General features: G+C 48.6%; 1 protein-coding gene across 2 annotated transcripts in view; it reads right to left on the bottom strand.

The window, feature by feature from the left end:
- Window positions 1-11407: 11407 nt before the first annotated feature.
- LOC119970367 (kinesin-like protein KIF27) overlaps window positions 11408-21572 on the bottom strand; it is a 144880-nt gene continuing 134715 nt past the window's right edge. For both annotated transcript variants that reach the window (XM_038804869.1, XM_038804871.1), the window contains one exon: window positions 11408-14845. In XM_038804869.1, coding sequence (XP_038660797.1) covers window positions 14400-14845 — 446 coding nt within the window. In that variant the 3' untranslated portion in view covers window positions 11408-14399. The remainder of the gene's footprint in view (window positions 14846-21572) is intronic.

Raw genomic sequence — 21572 nt, 5'->3', positions numbered from 1 at the left:
TAGCAAAACGTAAGTGCAACGTGCCATCTCGTTGCAGCCCGATAGGTACAAATGGCCCAGGACAGCTCAGCCTCTGATGACCAATTCGGCTGGATCCTGGCTCTCATTGAAAAGGCTGAATGCTATTTTGCTGGCTGGTGCTGAAGTTAACAACTTTGGAAAAGCCATACAGACTCAAAACGTTCACTCTGTTTGCTCTCCACAGATGCTGCCAGACCTGCTGAGTTTTCCTGGCATTTTCTAATTTTATTCTCCGAACAGGGACAAGTTGATCAGAAATGTAAAAAAAAGTGAGGATTGAGAGTACACGTAACACTGTGCTTTCACTGTTCACTTACTGATCTTGATCATCCAATAACACTGCATGAAGGAATTTCTGGGATACTTCAACACAACTTTTTTTGGGGAAATCTTTGAGGACATGATCTGAAAAGAGTCAATGCAGTGTTACTCTACCTTATTGGAGACTTTACTGGAGTCACCAGCCTTGCCAGCAATCCTCACACGAATAAGGAATTGAAGGTGCAAGCATGAGAAGCTATGCTGCGGAGGATAGAGGGAGAGGAATGCAAGGAAAGCTCTCAGCAGAAGTTCCTAAGTATCCAGGATCCTCGGAGGAACCCAGTCACATTCATATGACCCAAGAGCGATGAATGAGGATGCTGTGTTTTTCCAAGAAGATCATCACAAAGATCTGTGCGTGGAAGGCCCAAATGTCACAGCATAGCTTTATCACTTAATTTTTATGCCAATGAAGCCTTTCAGATTGTCACAGGTCATTTCAGTCACATATCACAATCTTCTGTACACTTCTGCTTCAAAAGGTCACTGAGCTCAATATACTCTGAGGAATACTATATATAATTCTCTATTGCCTGAGAAGAATAGGGCCAACAAACTTTAGGTTTGCAGGATTCATCATGATCCAAGGTGCGATTGTCTGTACATGTGGCCATGAGAGACGCTCTATAAGCTCAGGTTTTCAGGAGCATGAAAGGATTTCATTCCCTCAGTGCAGCTATGAGCCTATTGGCAGTACATCATGCAGATCTACTGTTTAGGGAGCTGCCATAATGCTTTTAAAGCAAGACAGCCATCCACCTCACAGATCTTTGAGTTGTAACACAGTATGCATAGATAACTACTTGTGCTAGGTCTCATAAGGGGGTTGCTGATGCCCATGACACCCTGGAGAAAACCTCAGGAGCCAGCTGAGCACTCATACCAAGAGAATCAACTCTGCCATTAGAACTATCATTGGGTAAACTATTGGGGTCCTCGAGCAGAGGTAGTGCCCAGCTGGTGCCTGAGATTTTCTCCAGAGAGTCGTGCCCTATAGCATTACTAACTATTCCTCGTCACCTAGTAGTTATCCATGCACATCGACTTGCCCTCCAGTACTTGGTCAGGAAGATCTCCAGGTTAAAGATGCTGTACGACATTCTCCAGTCTGGAGAGCATGAGAAGCCAGCTGTTACCATAAGTGCTATCATTATACTGTAGCATTATTAATGCTTGACAGATTTTCACAACATATTACAGTGGATGGCTGCAAGTTTAATTTGCTTGATAGCTCAAATAATACCATGGGCAGCACGGTAGCATAGTGGTTAGCACAATGGTTCCCAGGTTCGATTCCCAGTTTGGGGCACGGTCTGTGCAGTATTTGCACGTCCTCCGGTATCTGCGTGGGTTTCCTCCAGGTGTCCGGTTTCATCCCACAAGTCCCGAAAGGTGTGCTACAGTATTAGGTAATTTGGATATTCTGAATTCTCCCTCTGTGTACCCAAACAAGCGCCGGAATGTGGCGACTAGGGGCTTTTCACAGTAACTTCATTGCAGTGTTAATGTAAGCCTACTTGTGACAGTAAAGATTATTATAAAGATTAACTGTTTCTGATGTTGGGTTTTAAATACACATAGAACAGTACAGCACAGTACCTCCTTCCCTGTCTCGCATTACGTTCCTATATCCTGGAATATTGAGGTACCAATCCTGCACCCTTGCAACCATGTCTCAGAGACAGCAATAACATACCCTGTGTTTTAATTCATCTGCCTTGAATTAAAATAAATACCATCTGATTTTCCCAGACTCCCTTGTGATTTAACTGGTCTGGCAATTCTATATCTTCCTGCCTCACTTGATGTCTCTTCTAATTTTGGCTGTGCATCTATCCCTGCTGAACCTTCTCTCGGGATCCCAGCCCCCTGCCAAGTTAGCTTAAACCCTCCCCAACCACACAAGCAAACCTCTCTGCAAGGACACTGGTCTCATTTCGGTTCAGGTATACAGGTCCCACCATCCCCCAAAATGGTCCCAAAGTCCCAAAAATCTAAAACCCTCCCTCCTCCACCATCTCTCCAGCCACACATTCATCTAGACTAACCTCCTGTTTCTATACTCACTAGCAGGTGGCACCAGACGTAATCCAGAAATTACCACCTTCTGGGTCTTGATTTTCAGTCTACTTCCTGGCTCCCTAAATTCGGCTTGCAGGATCTCATCCCTTTCTCTGCCTATATTGTTGGTACCAATGTATACCACAATATTTGTCTGTTTGACATCTCCCTTCTGTCATAATATATACCAAAATATCATGGTGCAGACACACACTGATGGACACACACAGGGACCAATCAACATGTACAAACACCGCAGCCAATCACCAGTTAGAACACACACACTATAAAGGCAGAGGGCACCATGGTTCCTGCTCATTCTGGGTGCTGCCTCTCAGTGTAACAGAAACTTATTCAGCCCAGCACAGACTCACCACGTGCTGAGAGAATCAACTGGTTCGGACAAGGCTTAGGTCTCTAGTTCAAGTTAGCATTATTTAGACCCACAGTCATCGTGTGTTAGTTAGTTAGAAGTAGTTAATAAAATTGAGTTGAACCTTCATCTGTGTTGGAAGTGTCTTCATCTCTCAAGCCTACACTAGCCAACACTTCATGATACCAGGAATTGAGGGATGCTTGCACTTCTGAGTCCTACCCTTCAGTGATCTGCCTTCCACCAGTCTCCAGCCATCCTACAGAATGGACTCTGTTTGCCCGCCGCCGCCTCTCCGCATTGCAGGGAACCAGGGCTCCAACTGGAAACTTTTCAACCAGCGCTTCCAGCTGTACCTCGAAGCCAGGGACCTGGAAGCTGCCTCGGACGCACGTAAGATTGCTCTCTTCCTCTTCACAGCCGGTGACCATGCTCTGCACATTTACAACTCGCTCACCTTCGATGAGGGGGAGGACAAATCGAAGTTCAAGACCATAATTCTGAAGTTCGACAGCCACTGCGGGGTCGAGGTCAACGACAGCTTCGAGAGATACATGTTCCAGCAGCGAACTCAGGGTAAGAACAAGCCTTCCCAGTCCTTTATGACCCACCTCCGCATCCTTGCGCAGTCCTGCAACTACGGGTCCACCTCTGACTCCATGCTCCGTGACCAGATTATTTTTGGTGTTCAATCTGAGCCCCTGCGCCAGCATCTGCTGAAAGTAAAGCAGCTCACTCTCTCCACAGCCATTGAGACCTGTGTGCTTCATGAGCATGCCTCCACGCGCTACTCATGCATCCAGGCTGCTGAAACGGCGCGGCAAGCCCCCTACGAGATAGAACAGGTCCAGATGATAAAATCTCTTCAGGCTCTGGACCTGAATGATGGCGGCCATTTCGCGCGTTTTTCACGGAGTCCCGCCCCCACACGCAGCGAGCGCGCTGACATCACGGACCGCTTTGCGCAGGTGCGTGCTACGCTGGATCGCCCCTAAGTCTTTCTGAGGTATCAGCGAGATTGAGGCCTGTGCTAACGTGGGTGGCAGTGTGCCCCTAGCTAGCGAGTCTGTGAACATCTCCCGCAGGTGCGGGGCCAGCGCTGTCGCGAATTTTTTGTAGAAGTCTGCCGGGAATCCGTCCGGTCCCGGCGCCTTCCCCGTCTGCATGGAGGTAATGCTGTCCATGATCTCTCCCAGTGCTAGTGGTGCTTGCAGGTCCCGTTTTCTGCCCTCTCCCACGACTGGTATGTCCAGTCCATCAAGGAACCGGTTCATCCCAGCCTTCCCCGTTGGGGGCTCTGAGGTGTACAGTTCTTGGTAGAAGGTCTTGAAGGTTTTGTTAATCCTCTCTGGTTCTGTTTCCAACGTGCCTTTGGTACCCCTGATTTGCGCAATTTTTCTGGTTGAGTGTGCAAAAATCTGGCAGATGAAGTATAATGTGGGAAAGTGTGAAGATTTTTATTTGGCAGGAAGATTAAAAAAAAGAGTATTACTTAAACAGAGAATAACTGCAGAATTTGGAGGTGCAGACAATTCTATGTGTTCTAGTGCACGAATCACAAAAGGTTGACATGCAAGTACAGCAAGTTATTAAGAATGCTAATGGAATGTTATCCTTTATAACCAGAGGAATTGAACATAAATGTAAGGATGTTATGCATCAATTATACAGGGCATTGTGGTACCACATCTCAAATACTTTGTGCAGTTATGATCTTATTATTTAAGGAAGGCTGTAAATGCAATGGAGGCGGTTCAGAGGTTTACTAGATTGAAACCTAGAATGAGTGGAGTTTAGAAGAGTGAGGATGACTTGATTGAAAAGGTGGTGGAGGTAAGATCATTGAATATTTTTACGGTGGTGGGAGATAGATTCACAGCTGTGATTAAGGAGGGCACGACAGAGGATTCGAGCACTGAGGCAATATGGGTGGAGCTAAGAAATAAGAAGGGTGCAGTAACATTGTTGGGACTTTACTACAGGCCTCCCAAAAGTGAGCATGAAGAAGAGGTACAAATATGCAGACAGATTATAGAAACATGTAGGAGCAATAGGGTGGTTGTGATGGGAGATTTTAACTTCCCCAACATTGAATGGGATTCGCGTAGTGTTGGAGGCGTAGATGGAGCAGAGTTTGTAAGGAGCATCCAGGAGAGTTTTTTAGAGCAGTATGTAAATAGTCCAACTCGGGAAGGGGCCATATTGGACCTGGTATTGGGGAATGATCCCGGCCAGGTGGTTGATGTTTCAGTCGGTGATTACTTTGGGAATAGCGATCACAATTCCATAAGTTTTAGAATACTCATGGACAAGGACAAGAGTGGTCCGAAAGGAAGAGTGCTAAATTGGGGAAAGGCAGAGTATAACAAAATTCGGCAGGAGCTAGGGAATGTGGATTGGGAGCAGCTGTTTAAGGGTAAATCCACATTTGAAATGTGGGAGTCTTTTAAGGAAAGGTTGATTAGAGTGCAGGACAGACATGTTCCTGTGAAAATGTGAGATAGAAATGGCAAGATTAGGGAACCATGGATGACGGGTGAAATTGTGAGACTAGCTAAGATGAAAAAGGAAGCATATGTAAGATCGAGGTGACTCAAAACTGATGAAGCTTTGGAGGAATATCGGGAAAGTAGGACGAATCTCAAACGCGCAATAAAAAGGGCTAAAAGGGGTCATGAAATATCTTTGGCTAACAGGGTTAAGGAAAATCCCAAAGCCTTTTATTCTTATGTAAGGAGCAAGGGGGTAACTAGGGAAAGGATTGGCCCACTCAAAGACGAGAGGGAATTTATGCGTGGACTCAGAGGAAATGGGTGAGATTCTTAATGAGTACTTTGCATCGGTATTCACAAAGGAGAGGGACAAGACGGATGTTGAGGCTAGGGATGGATGTTTAAATACTCTAGGTCAAGTTGTCATACGGAAAGGGGAAGTTTTGGGTATTCTAAAAGACATTAAGGTGGACAAGTCCACAGGACCGGATGGGATCTATCCCAGGTTACTGAGGGAAGCGAGGGTCGAAATAGCTGGGGCCTTAACAGATATCTTTGCAGCATCCTTGAGCACGGGTGAGGTCTCGGAGGACTGGAGAATTGCTAATGTTGTCCCTTTGTTTAAGAAGGGTAGCAGGGAAAATCTAGGGAATTACGGACCTGTGAGCTTGATGTCAGTGGTAGGCAAACTGTTGGAGAAGATACTGAGAGATAGGATCTATTCACATCTGGAAGAAAATTGACTTATCAGTGATAGGCAGCATGGTTTTGTGCAGGGAAGGTCATGTCTTACAAACCTAATAGAATTCTTTGAGGAAGTGACAAAGTTAATTGATGAGGGAAGGGCTGTAGATGTCATATACATGGACTTTAGTAAGGCGTTTGATAAGGTTTCCCATGGCAGGTTGATGGCAAAAGTGAAGTCGTATGGGGTTCAGGGTGTACTAGCTAGATGGATAAAGAACTGGCTGGGCAACAGGAAACAGAGAGTAGTGGTGGAAGGGAGTGTCTCAAAATGGAGAAGGGTGACTAGTGGTGTTCCACAGGGATCCGTGCTTGGACCACTGTTGTTTGTGATCTACATAAATGACCTGGAGGAAGGTATAGGTGGTCTGATTAGCAAGTTTGCAGATGATACTAAGATTGGTGGAGTTGCAGATAGTGAGGAGGACTGTCAGAGAATACAACAAAATATAGATAGATTGGAGAGTTGGGCAGAGAAATGGCAGATGGAGTTCAATCCAGGCAAATGCGAGGTGATGCATTTTGGAAGATCAAATTCAAGAGCGGACTATATGGTCAATGGAAGGGTCCTGGGGAAAATTGATGTACAGAGAGATCTGGGAGTTCAGGTCCATTGTACCCTGAAGGTGGCAATGCAGGTCGATAGAGTGGTCAAGAAGGCATACAGCATGCTTGCCTTCATCGGACGGGGTATTGAGTACAAGAGTAGGCAGGTCATGTTACAGTTGTATAGGACTTTGGTTAGGCCACATTTGGAATACTGCGTGCAGTTCTGGTCGCCACATTACCAGAAGGATGTGGATGCTTTGGAGAGGGTGTAGAGGAGGTTCACCAGGATGTTGCCTGGTATGGAGGGTGCTAGCTATGAAGAAAGGTTGAGTAGATTAGGATTGTTTTTGTTGGAAAGACAGAGGTTGAGGGGGGACCTGATTGAGGTATATAAAATTATGAGAGGTATGGACAGGGTGGATAGCAACAAGCTTTTTCCAAGAGTGGGGGTGTCAGTTACAAGGGGTCACGATTTCAAGGTGAGAGGGGGAAAGTTTAAGGGAGATGTGCGTGGAAAGTTTTTTACGCAGAGGGTGGTGGGTGCCTGGAACGCTTTACCAGCGGAGGTGGTAGAGGTGGGCACGATAGCATCATTTAAGAGGCATCTAGACAGGTATATGAACGGGCGGCAACAGAGGGAAGTAGACCTTGGAAAATAGGAGACAGGTTTAGATAAAGGATCTGGATCGGCGCAGGCTGGGTGGGCCTGTTCCTGTGCTGTCATTTTCTTTGTTCTTTGTTTAGGCAATGGAATCAAACATGGTCGCCAATAGATGGGAATATGGAATTCAGAACACTAACAGATCAGGCATGATGTTTTGAATAGGAGAGAAGGCGTGAGGGGCTGAATAGCCTATTTGTGCTCCTATTTCCCATGTTCATAAAGTTAGTGTTTGAGTCCCATATGACTCGTCTTTGGAATTAAGAGAGGTAGAAATGTTATGGATGGGTTTTATGCTATTGAAAAAGTGGACAGGGTCAAGTAGAACAAAAGGAAAGGTCAGGGATAGGTTACAGAGTGGGAGAGATTAAATACCAAATATGTCATGGAACAAAAGGCAAGGGGCGTGATTCTCCGCAACCACGATGGGTGGGAGAATAGTGGGAGGTCCGCTCCCGCACCTCCCGCTATTCTCCCACCCCCCCCCCCCCCCAAAATAGTGTGTCCGGTTTTGCGACACGCCGCTCGGAGAAACGCGGGCCGCTGTTTTTCACGGCGGCCCGCGATTCTCCGGCCTGGATGGGCCGAGCGGCGTGCCATTCCCGACCTGTTCACGATGGCGGCAACCACACCTGGTCGCTGCCGTCGTGAACATGGCGCGCCAGGTAAGTGTGGGGCCTGTGGGGGACAGATCGGGGATCGAGCACCACGACCGTGCTCGGGAGGGGACGGGCCCGCGATCGGTGCCCACTGATCGTCGGGCCGGCGTCTCAAGGGGACGCACTCTTTCCCCTCCGCCGCCCCGCAAGACGTGGCGGCTTGATCTTGCGGGGCGGCGGAGGGGAAAGACGGCAACCGCGCATGTGCTGGTTTGAGCTGTCCAACCCGCGCATGCGCGGCTGACGTCATTAGGCGCCGCCGCGGCGTCATTCTTGGCGCGCTGGGCCTTGAAGCCAGGGACAAGGCCCGGCGGCCGAGTTTCCCGGTACGGCCCTCCTATCCCCCCGGGGAGGGGAGAATAGGGGGCCGGGAGAGGCTTCCGACACCATTGTGAACCTCTCCGGGTTTCAAGATGGCATCGGGCCTTGCGGAGAATTCCGCCCAAGGAGTGGTAATAGTAGTAGTAAAGAAACAAAGAATTGATTCAGAGTACGTGTTAAAAACAGAATAAATGTCAACTCTGCCTGGAAGCAAAGATTGTGGGCCTTGCCTGTGAAGTGAAAATTTAGGATGAAATGCCCAATTGTAACTTTTTATTAAAAGCAAATTACTGCGGATGCTGGAATCTGAAACCAAAGAGAAAATGCTGGAAAATCTCAGCAGGTCTGGCAGCATCTGTAGGGAGAGAAAAGAGCTAACGTTTCGAGTCCAGATGACCCTTTGGTGTAACTTCTTATTGCCCAGTGGGTACACTTAGACATGATAAATAATATGCACTGAGTTATATAGTGACAGTTCTTAATGGATATCACATAATTCTGCAAAATGATTAACAGAAATACTGCAAATTAAGTTTATACTGCATCAGTGCTTTGTTTATCTTTTCATAAGGAAATAAGATATAAAGTCAGTGATGTGGAAAAACGCTATGGAACCACTATTCACGCTGAAGTATTTTGAGATCCGCTGATATTCAGCAATTTTTTGAGACAAATACTCAGTTATAATTGTACAAAAATAAACTTCACATTAACGTAAAATGAAGGGAACACAAATAGATTTGTCTAGATTTGATTTGGAATTTATTTGGCCACTTAGTTTAGCACAAAGCAGCTCTGAAAATGTGTTTAAAAAGAATTTCACCATCAGTACTCATTTCGAAAATCAAACCATTACAAAGAACTATTAGTATTCACATTATTGCCTCCTTTTTATTTAACCTTATTCAACTTAATAGTTAATGTTTTAAAAGGGTCCTGGTACCGAACCATTTTCTTAAAATATTGATTCAATTCAGGGAAACAATCTTACATTGTTTTATTTTTATACAAGTACAAAAATCTCTTCAAATAAAATTAACTTGTGCAATTGTATTTGCTTTATACATGAATCATGTGCTTCTATAAAAAACATTAAACTGGAATACTACAACATCCTCATTAAAGTACAAAAATGAAAACATGTAGAACACTTAAGAACATTTAGACCACGACACCATAGGGACAGAAATTTAGCATGTTTGAAACACCAACATAAAATGGTTATATTCACTGCATATGGAAAATAACAGGATCCTAATCCAATCGGGGACACCCAATAATTATTTTCTTTAGTGCAATTTTATTTTTTAATTTTACAATTAAAAAAAATAAAGTTAGAGTACCTAATTATTTTTTTCCAATTAAGGGGAAATTTAGCATGGTCATTCCACCTAACCTGCACATCTTTGGGTTGTGGGGTGAGACTCACACAGACACGGGGAGAATGTGCAAACTCCACATGGACAACTCCACATGGACAGTGACCCGGGTGCCAGGATCGAACCTGGATCCTTGGCACGGTGAGGCAGCAATGCTAACCTTTAATTTGACATTGTCACTTATGTGAGCAATTGCACAGTAAGGAGCACATTTAACGTCCTCATTAAGTTTGCAGTAAGGTTAAAATATACCAGTGAGATTACTGCAAGGGCACAATCTACCAGCCACATCCCACTGGAATCGGAGCGGGACGAGGCCGGTAGAATACGGGATAGGCGTCCCTCAGGCTTCCTGACAGCCATTGCACCTCTCAAGATCGAACCAGATCTCGTGAGGTGCCGCGTTCAGGATCCCACCCACAATGGGCATGGCCAAGTCTCACACAGCTAAGTAGGTTTAAGAACCCACTTAACTGTGGTGACACAGGATCTAACTGGCTGCCAGCATCTATCGGCCTCCTCAGAGACCCCAGCCGGGCGCAGATTGACTGGTCCACACAAATTTGGACCAAGCGGAACAGCAGCTGGGTGTTCTCCCAGGCCATTGGAGGCCCCTGGGCGGTCAGGGACAGGGCAATGTGGCACCCTGGTTCTCCCCCTGGCACCGGGCACGTTGGCACTGCTAAGGTGCCAGGGTGGTCGGTCAGGCTGGCAGGAGCTCTCCCAGAATGCGTAGGTACCAGGGTGGCACTGCCAAGGGTCAGGGCCTAAGGCCGCTATGTCCATGAAAGGAGGGATGAAGGAGGGATGTGAAGGGTGGGTGAAATACAGATATGAAGGCGAAGGGTGCGTGTCCTGGAATTGGGGGGTGGAATGGCTTGAAAAGGGACGTTGGACGGCCTGAAAAGGGGGGGGGGGGTAGTGATCCCTTGGCAGGGTGTCCTCACTTGGGGTGGGGGGTAGTGCCCATGTGTGTGGGGGTGTGACATTGCCTGTGGGTGGGGGTTGGTGCGGTAAGTGGTGTGGCACCTTTCAGAATTGTGGCTCAATCTCTGAGAAGCCAGTCTGGACAGTGCGTTCAGCTCCTCAGTGATGGAAAACTTTCTAAGTGCGGACAAGCCCAGAGGGAGCACCCCAGGGCACGAAAAAGTGACTAAGTGTGGTTAGATAGCGGTGGGGAATTCACCGACAGTCGGTGGGAAACCCGCAGCTAACCTCTCCTGAAATGACACCTACGCAAGATCGCATCCCATGGGCGCGATTCTCCACCCCCCACGCCGGGTGGGAGAATAACGGGAGGGCCTCCCGCCATTTTTCACGCCCTCCTGCTATTCTCCCCCCCCCACGCCCGACCCACGCCACGAGACGCACTCTTTTCCCTCCGCCACCCCGCTTGATCAAGCCGCCACGTCTTGCGGGGCGGCTGAGGGAAAAGACGGCAACTGCGCATGCGCGGGTTGGCGTTGTCCAACCTGCACATGCGCGGCTGACGTCATCGGCCGCGTCAGCCGGCGTGACGCTTGGCGTGCGGCGTTGACGACCGTCGTCAAGGCCGCGCTGCCGTGACGCACGGGCCCGCACTCCTAGCCCCGCCCGGGGGGGAGAATCGGCCCCGGAAGTGGGCGTGAAGGCTGCCGTGGGTCACAGCCTGTCCCACAGCAGCCTTTACGATTCTCCGCATTTGCGGAGAATCTCGCCCCATATCTTTTTTTAAAATAAATTTAGAATACCCTATTTCTTTTTCATTAAGGGGCAATTTAGTGCGGCCAATCCACCTACCCGGCACATCTTTGGATTGCGGGGGTGAAACCCACGCAAACACGGGGAGAATGTGCAAACTCCACATGACAGTGACCTGGTGCTGGGATCGAACACGAGTCCTCAGCACCATGAGGCAGCAGTGCTAACCACTGCGCCACCGTGCCAATCACCATATCTTTTTTTCAAGTTCTGTGCTTAGGGTGAGGAATGTTGATACCAGGAAGTGGATCAGTGCTACCATCAAGCAGTCCCAGGGGTCAGGAAAGCACCACCAAAAGTTCCCCCTGTTCTCATTCACTGAGGTGCCTCAGCACTAACCTCAGAACAGCATCCCTGCTACAATAGTGAACCCTTTTCCCCCATTATCCACAGCTGAACAAAACTGCCAATTAACATTAAATTCAGGGCTGTTATGTGCTGGAGACCTATGTTTAATGGAACAGAAATAATTTTACTCAAGCTTAGTCCAGCTAATCCAGTAAACAGGACACATTAAGTTTTCATGTTTGGATTGGATTTTTCTGGGGAAGTGTGGGGTTGAAGAGATACTGGGAGGTGGTGCTCGGGACCTTATCGAGGGTAGTAGAGGTTGAGGTGAAGCTGGACCCTATGGTGGCAATCTTCGGGGTGATGGAGGTGCCAGAGCTGCTGGAGGGGAAGAGGGTCGTTGTTGTGGCCTTCACCTCTCTGCCCGGCAACAGATTCTTTTGAATTGGAGGTTGGTTGCGCCAGCGGAGGTCGCAGCTTGGTTCGGGGATTTATATGAGTTTCTCTGGTTGGAGAAGATCAAATTTGCCTTAAGTGGGTCGGAAGAAGGCTTAGAGGTACGATGGAGGTCATTTATGGCAATATTTGAGGAACAGTCTCTGGGGGGGAGGGATTAAACGGGTGAAAATGTACAAACTGTATACTTTGCTTTGATTGGATGTAGAATTGATGTTATTGTGTTTGGAATTAAATATCTTTTTTAAAAAATGGATTGGGGCAGCACAATGGCGCAGTGATTAGCACTGCTGTCTCACGGCGCCGAGGACACGGGTTTGATACTGGCCCCAGGTCACTGTTCGCGTGGAGTTTGCACATTCTCCCCAAATAGGTAGGTAGATTGGCCACGTTATATTGTTCCTTAATTTGAATTTTTAAAAAATTTTGAATTGATAATGAGTCCTATATAAAAGGTCAGAGTCTAATTAAAATACACCACTCCGTTTCCCTTCACATAGCTTATTATGGGTACAATACCGTTTTTGTCAGACAATGGAATGGGGACAAATAACCAGTTAAAGCAAAACAGACAAAAGTGAGAGAACAGTTATATAATACACTTCACAGGCATTGAATTAGTTTGACCTGAACCAATTTCCACAAAAAAAAGATAAATAGCCAGTTAGGTTATTTTAGTGGGAGGAATGTTGGCCAGGACAGAACTCCCTTGTCTATTTTTCAATGGTGTCATGAGATCATTAAAACATCTATGTGAATATGCAGATGGGGTTTCATTTTAATGCCTCATCCAAAAGTATGCATCACCAATAATGAGCAATACTGCGCTACAGTAACAGCTTTAGTTATAGGCTCAAGTCCTGGAATGACATTCCAATGCACCGCCTTCTGGAAGTAAATTTTGTTTTTAATGCTTGTGTAGCAAATTGGCAGAGCTATTTGCACACTCATTTTAGAGACGATTTAGTTGAATGGGAATGAAAATTGGTCAGTTTCTATAATGGATGGGTAATTTGTCCCACTTCCCTTAGTTCATTTACAAAATAGTGGTAATCCAACCCACTGGTTTATCTGCCAAGCAGTGCAGGCAAAAATGACCCCCCTTTAAGGCAGAAGCAAATACAATACCAATTATGCCAAGTAGACAGTATTAATAAATGTACTTTTAGCACTTGCATTTTTAGAACATGAGACAGATTGTGAAGTGACCAGTCATTCAGAACTTGTGAAATTCATTAACCCATCCACGAGTTAAGGGCAGATATTTAAAAGCATAACCTAAAGTGGTTGTGCAAACTAAATCCTGCACATTTAAAGTAAATTCAACTCTGCTTTCAAAACAATGTTATGAAAAGCTTCATTGGAGTGCTATTTATCATTCAAATTAAGCATGTTTACATTTTCACAAATAAGCAACAACTGTATTTATATAATTTCATTAATGGACTAAAATGTGCCCATGCCTTTTACCGAAGGATTATAAGCCAAATTTGAAACAGGAGCACAGATACTTGAGTGGTGCACGCTGGGGGATATTACAGGGATAGGGGAGGGCTATGTTTTTTTTGGGGGGGGGGGGGCTGATATTTGAAAACCAGGGCCAGAATTTAAAATCAAGACATTCTCAGCCAATATAGATCAACAAGCGCAGGGATGGTAGGTGAGTGAGACTTGCTGCAAGTTAGGACATGGGCTGTTAAGTTCTGGATGACCTGAACATTATGGATGATAAAATATGGTTGGTCCGGCCAAGCATTGGAATTGTCACGGCTAGAGGTAACAAAGGCATGATTTCAGTAGCAGATGAGCTGAGGTGGGATGAGAGGAAGAGTCAGGCAATGTTACGGAGGTGGAACTAGAGGGTCTTAGTGATGGAATGAATTAGTTCAGTAAGTGCTTTACCTGTTCATTGGCTGAAGTTTTACTCCCATTATGCTTTACGTAATCCTCCTCCCCATGAAATAATAATGGACTATTATCCGTGCATTCTAGTCTTCATTCAGATACATCTGTAATTAACATCCTCCAGTCTTCTGATAATGCTATGTGAAAAGGTTAGAAGCAAAACTACAGGACTAACTTTTTGTGCCATTACACATTAGAGGTGATCGAGTCAATGCAGTCAGCTGGAGGAATGCACTATGGGAATGTAGGTCTCTCAGCAACTGTTCAGAATCCATTACATGGATATTTGGAATAAGTATCCCTGTGATACAATCCTGCTTAATGGAGCAAACCCACACTTATAAATTCATTTCCCAAGCCAAACTAGGAATAAGCTTGTATGGTTCCAGTACAAGAACAGTGCAAGATTCACAATCAGCAAATTTTGAGCTACATATTTAAGTCCAGAGATTTTCTGGTCATTTCAATTGAATCCGTGGTGACAGAGTTTATGCTGCTACTGAAACTCGAGCGCCTCATGGACACCTGTGTGGCAGTAATCTGCCGCAACTCTTTACGGGATAATCTTACAGGAGTAATAATATGAAGCTGTGATGGCTTTTCAATCTGAGACAGCTTGGTTGATGAAGTGTGGGCATTTGCTGGCTGTGCTTCATCTGCCACTTCTGAAGTGAACTCTTGCTCATGGATCATTCTTGTGGAGTCTTGTGCCATTTCAGAAATTTCTTTCCAAAATTTCTGTTTTTTGTGTGCTCCAGATGTGGCTGGAGAACTGTTATTTTCTTCTTCAATACTTTTAGATGGTCTTGAAGCCCATTTTTGTTCTTTTATATAACCTTCTGCTCCTGTTTGGCTTAATACTGTATCACCGGTATCTGCAATCAATTAATTTTTAAATATTACATTATCTTATATTCTTTGTTAACCAGCAGAATATTAATAGTGAAGCTAATTTTCCACTTCTGGTGCAAGTTGTGGCTAAAGAGCATGTGTTAAATCTGTTTGAATAATGTGTTAATTGCACTGAAATTACTTGGTCAGGTTATTTGTATTATTACCTCACAGATCTGCGTGCAGAGCAGGCCACGTATAGGATCACTGTACTGTAGCAGAGGAACTTTGATGCAAGTGACAATGTAAAGTGCGGGGACAAATAATGGGGAATGCCAAAAAATTCTTAAAGCCTCAATCCATCAACCATCAGGGGCTGGTTTAGCACAGGGCTGAATCGCTGGCTTTGAAATCAGACCGACGCAGGCCAGCAGCACGGTTCAATTCCCGTACCAGCCTCCCCGAACAGACGCCGGAATGTGGCGACTAGGGGCTTTTCACAGTAACTTCATTTGAAGCCTACTTGTGACAATAAGCAATTTTCATTTCATTTCATATTTACCAAGACTGAAACAATAGAGGATGAAAAAGTGACAGTCAGAAATGAAGGCAAATAAAACAGCATTCAAAATAGGGGGCTAAGTGGTAGTAATTTCCAAGCCAAACAAGTGCCAGCCAATAACCATCTCCAACTAAAGTGCCGAATGTCCCATTCCCACCTCGTCATTCAGCAAAATTATAATCGCTGAATCACCCACTATTAATATCCTGATGGTAACCATTGACCCAAAATTTATTTAGACCAGCCATGTAAAATATTGTGGCTAAAAGAGCTGAGCAGAGACTGGGCATTCTCAGGCAAGTAATTCTTCTCCAGTCTCTCCAAAGCCTGCCCACCATCTACAGGCACAAGTGTGACAGAATACTCTGCACTTGCCTGGGTCCAGCTCTCAAGAAGCTCAACATCATCCAGGCCAAAGCAGCTGCTTAATCATCACCACCAGCTTAAATATTCATTCCTCCATCCCCATGAGCAAATTCAAAACATTTATACAGCTGATGCTGCACTTCTGCAGTTGGCTCTTTTCACCAAACCCAGCAAAAAAAACAAAACTTCTCAAAGCCATTGCCAGGTGGATATGACAGAGCTTGCAATAATGGTAAATATCAATCTGATAAAAGTAGTCAATCAAACTGTTCTGGATGGAAACCTCACTCAGATGCCATCTTCCATGCAGTACAATATAAGGCATAACAGGCTTCTGAAGAAGTATAATAGTTAGTCAGGCCCTTGCAAGTATCTTGGCATCAGGCTTGCTGCTAAAATGGAGTCTCAGTCTGTAATAATTATTTGTCAAAGGGTGGTGTGGTCACCTCTGTATGCATTCAGTGATAGCAAGTGGCCTGTGAGCATCATCATCCACCTGCCTTTCCATTTGAGTGGGGGACTGGGGAGCGAGGGGGGGGGCAATCTGCCTCTTCTCCCCAACATCTCTAGCACCCAAACTGACTCTCAAATACATACAGCTTAACTAAGGACCTTCCTACCAGTGTTATTTTTTTTTATATATAATTTTTATTGGAATTTTTTACAGAAAATATAAAACATAACGACAAACAATGAAATGCAACAAAATAACCCATAATAACTGTAACACCCCCAGACCGTATCGGCGCATGTATCACATCCCCCCACCCCCCCAACCCTAATGAACAAAAGAACTTAAAAAATATTAAAATTAAATAAACAAACATAGTCATTGTCGGCCCCCCCCCTTTTCCCTCCCCTTTTCCCTCCCCGGGTTGCTGCTGCTGCTGTCCCCGTACCCTATTGTTGAGCCAGAAAGTCGAGAAAAGGCTGCCACCGCCTAAAGAACCCTTGTACCGACCCTCTCAGGGCGAATTTGACCTTCTCTAGCTTAATGAAACCCGCCATGTCATTGATCCAGGTCTCCACGCTTGGGGGCCTCGCATCCTTCCATTGTAGCAAGATCCTTCGCCGGGCTACTAGGGACGCAAAGGCCAGCACACCGGCCTCTTTCGCCTCCTGCACTCCCGGCTCCACCCCAACCCCAAAAATCGCGAGTCCCCATCCTGGCTTGACCCTGGATCCCACCACCCTCGACACCGTCCTCGCCAACCCCTTCCAGAACTCCTCCAGTGCCGGGCATGCCCAGAACATATGGGCATGGTTCGCTGGACTCCCCGAGCACCTGACACACCTGTCCTCACCCCCAAAGAACCTACTCATCCTCGTCCCAGTCATGTGGGCCCGGTGCAGCACCTTGAATTGGATGAGGCTAAGCCGCGCACACGAGGAGGAAGAATTAACCCTCCCCAGGGCATCAGCCCATGTCCCGTCTTCGATCTGTTCCCCCAGTTCCCCCTCCCACTTCGTTTTCAGCTCCTCTACTGACGCCTCCTCCTGCATAACCTTGTAGATATCAGATATCTTCCCCTCTCCGACCCAGACCCCCGAAAGCACCCTGTCGCTCACCCCCCTCGCGGGAAGCGAAGGGAATCCCTCCACCTGCCGCCTAGCAAATGCCTTTACCTGCAGATACCTGAACATGTTCCCCGGGGGGAGCCCAAATTTCTCCTCCAACTCCCCCAGGCTCGCAAACCTCCCATCAATAAACAGGTCCCTCAGCTGTCTGATGCCTGCTCTGTGCCAACCCTGAAATCCCCCATCAATGTTCCCCGGGATGAACCTATGGTTCCCCCTTAACGGAGCCTCCATCGAGCCCCCCACTTCTCCCCTATGTCGCCTCCACTGCCCCCAAATCTTGAGGGTAGCCGCCACCACCGGACTCGTGGTATACCTCGTAGGAGGGAACGGCCACGGCGCCGTTACCAGGGCCCCCAGGCTTGTATCGCCACAGGACGCCCTCTCCATCCGTTTCCATGCTGCCCCCTCCCCCTCCATTACCCACTTGCGCACCATCGACACATTGGCCGCCCAATAATACCCCGAGAGATTGGGTAACGCCAGCCCCCCACCATCTCTATCCCGCTCCAAGAAGACCCTCTTCACCCTCGGGGTCCCATGCGCCCAAACAAAGCTCATGATGCTGCTAGTCACCCTTCTAAAAAAGGCCCTAGGGATAAAGATGGGCAAACACTGAAAAAGGAACAAGAACCTCGGGAGAACCGTCATTTTGACGGACTGCACTCTACCCGCCAACGATAGCGGCACCATGTCCCACCTTTTAAATTCCTCTTCCATCTGCTCCACCAGCCTGGTAAAATTAAGCTTATGGAGAGTCCCCCAACTCCTGGCCACCTGCACCCCCAGGTATCTGAAACTCTTCACTGCCCTCTTAAATGGGAGCCTCCCAATTCCCTCCTCCTGATCACCCGGGTGTACTACAAATACCTCACTCTTGCCTAAATTTAACTTATAGCCTGAGAAGCCCCCAAATTCCGCTAACAGCTCCATCACCCCCGGCATTCCCCCTTCTGGATCCGCCACATACAACAGCAGGTCGTCCGCATACAGCGATACACGATGTTCCTCCCCACCCCGCACCAGACCCCTCCATCTCCTTGACTCCCTCAACGCCATAGCCAAAGGTTCAATCGCCAGTGCAAAGAGCAAGGGGGACAGGGGGCACCCCTGCCTGGTCCCACGGTACAGCCTAAAGTACTCCGATCTCCTTCCATTTGTAACTACACTCGCCATCGGAGCCGCGTAGAGCAGCCTCACCCATTTGATGAATCCCTCCCCGAATCCGAACCGCTCCAGCACCTCCCACAGGTACCCCCACTCAACTCTATCAAATGCTTTCTCCGCATCCAGCGCCACCACTATCTCAGCCTCCCCCTCCACTGCCGGCATCATAATAACATTTAGTAGTCTCCGCACATTCGTGTTGAGCTGCCGTCCCTTGACAAATCCTGTCTGATCCTCATGTATCACCCCTGGCACACAGTCCTCTATCCTGGTGGCCAGGATCTTCGCCAGCAACTTAGCGTCAACATTGAGGAGCGAGATAGGCCTGTATGATCCACACTGCAAGGGGTCCTTATCCCGCTTCAGGATCAGAGAGATCAGTGCCCGCGACATCGTCGGGGGCAAAGCCCCCCCCCCTCCCATGCCTCATTGAAGGCTCGCACCAACAGGGGGCCCACCAGATCCGCATACTTTTTATAAAATTCCACCGGGAACCCGTCCGGCCCCGGCGCCTTACCTGACTGCATTTGCCCGATCCCCCTGACTAGCTCCTCCAACTCTATCGGCGCCCCCAGCCCCTCTACCAGCTCCTCTTGAACCCTTGGGAAGCATAGCCTGTTCATGAAGCTCTCCATCCCCCCTCTCCCCATCGGAGGTTCTGACCGGTACAGTTCCTCGTAGAAGTCCCTAAAGACCCCATTTACTTCTGTCCCCTTCTGCATTACATTCCCACCCCTATCCGTCACTCCACCAATTTCCCTAGCCGCATCCCGCCTGCGGAGCTGATGCGCCAACATCCTGCTCGCCTTCTCCCCATACTCGTATACCGCGCCCTGCGACCTCCTCCACTGTGTCTCTGCCTTTCTGGTGGTCAACAAGTCAAATTTGGCCTGCAAACTACGCCGTTCCCCCAGCAACCCCTCCTCCGGTGCCTCCGCGTATCTCCTGTCCACATCCAGGAGCTCCCCCACCAGTCTCTCCCTCTCCTTCCTCTCCCTCCTTTCCCTATGGGTCCGTATGGAGATCAGCTCCCCCCGGATCACTGCTTTCAGAGCCTCCCAGACCATCCCCACCTGGACCTCCCCCGTGTTGTTGGTATCAAGATACCCCTCAATACTTCCCCGGACCCTCCTACACACCTCCTCATCAGCCAGCAGCCCCACATCCAGTCGCCAGAGCGGGCGCTGGTCCCGTGCCTCCCCCATCTCCAGATCAACCCAGTGCGGAGCATGGTCTGAAATCGCTATGGCCGAATACTCTGCATCCTGCACCTTCGGGATCAATCCCCTGCTCAGGATGAAGAAATCTATTCGGGAATAGACCCTATGGACATGGGAGAAAAAGGAATACTCCCGCGCTCTCGGCCTCCCAAACCTCCAGGGATCCACCCCTCCCATCTGGTCCATAAACCCCCTCAGTACTTTGGCCGCCGCCGGTCTCCTACCCGTCCTTGAACTGGACCGGTCCAGTGGGGGATCCAGCACTGTGTTAAAGTCTCCCCCCATGATCAGGCCCCCTGCCTCCAGGTCCGGAATGCGGCCCAACAAGCGCCTCATGAAGCCGGCATCATCCCAATTCGGGGCATATACATTAACCAGCACCACCTTCTCTCCCTGCAGCCTACCCTTCACCATAATATATCTGCCCTCCTTGTCCGACACCACCTCAGCCGCCTCGAACGCCACCCTCTTCCCCACCAGAATCGCCACCCCCCGGTTCTTCGCGTCCAATCCTGAGTGAAAAACCTGCCCCACCCACCCCTTCCTCAGACGAACCTGGTCCGCCACCTTCAAGTGGGTCTCCTGGAGCATAGCCACGTCCGCCTTCAGCCCCTTCAGATGCGAAATTACCCTAGTTCTCTCAACCGGCCCATTCAGCCCCCTCACGTTCCAGGTAATCAGACGGATCAGAGGGCAACCCGCCCCGCTCCCCCGCCGGCTAGCCATAGCTTATCGACTGCTCGCCCCAGGCCAGCTCGCCCCGCCTGACCCGTTCCCCATGGCGATAACGCCTCTCCTCTACCCCCCCGGCCCACGCCAGCTCCTTCCTGGCCATTCCAGCAGCAACCCGGTATCCCCCCCACCCCCCCAGGCTAGGACCCCTCCTAGCCGCGACGCACCCTCCATGGTACTTCCGTGAGTCAGCTGACTTCTGCTGACCCGGCTGCTCCTGCCAAAACCCATCTCCTCCCAGCATGGGGTCATCCCCCTCTTGCCACACCTCCTTGGCCCCGCTTCAGCGTGGGAAAGAAAACCAGTAGAGGCCACGCCCCCACCTCCAGCTCCTCCCCCCCTGCCCCGCAGCGCGGACAACCAGAGGAAAGCCCGCGCTTTCACACTGCCACACCCCACCCTTCTGATGCAGCTCCTCAAAATCCAGTTTCACCCCAACCCCCAGCCCCGTACCGAAGAGAACATATAAAGCACATGCCCCCAACGTTCCCCACTTACCACACACCCATACCCAACAGACAAACCCACCCGGAAACAGAGCAAAAAGAAAACCAGCATAAAAAAAACACGTGTCAAAATTGAAGAACAGCAACAGCAAAAACAGCAACGGCCATAGCGTGTCCCCAGACCCTAGTTCGAGTCCAGCTTCTCCGCCTGTACAAAGGCCCACGCCTCCTCCGGGGACTCGAAGTAGTGGTGCCGGTCCTTATATGTCACCCACAGACGCGCAGGCTGCAGCATTCCAAATCTGACCTGCTTGGCATGCAGCACCGCCTTCGTCCGGTTGAACCCGGCCCGCCGCTTTGCCACCTCCGCACTCCAGTCCTGGTAGATTCGCACTATTGAATTCTCCCACTTGCTGCTCCTCTCTTTCTTGGCCCAGCGCAGCACACACTCCCGGTCACTAAATCGATGGAACCGCACCAGCACCGCCCGCGGGGGTTCATTTGCCTTAGGCCTCCTGGCCAGCACTCTGTGAGCTCCCTCAAGCTCCAGGGGCAAATGGAAGGACCCCGCCCCCATCAACGAGCTCAACATCGTGGTCACGTACCACGGGAGATCCGACCCTTCCAGCCCCTCCGCCAGGCCCAGGATCCTCAAATTCTTTCGCCTCGTGCGAACGTCCAGCTCCTCCAAGCGGTCTTG

This window comes from Scyliorhinus canicula, chromosome 8, assembly GCF_902713615.1.
Source record: "Scyliorhinus canicula chromosome 8, sScyCan1.1, whole genome shotgun sequence".
In the NCBI taxonomy this organism is placed as follows: Eukaryota; Metazoa; Chordata; class Chondrichthyes; order Carcharhiniformes; family Scyliorhinidae; genus Scyliorhinus; species Scyliorhinus canicula.
This window is presented reverse-complemented; position numbering and strand designations above follow the sequence as displayed.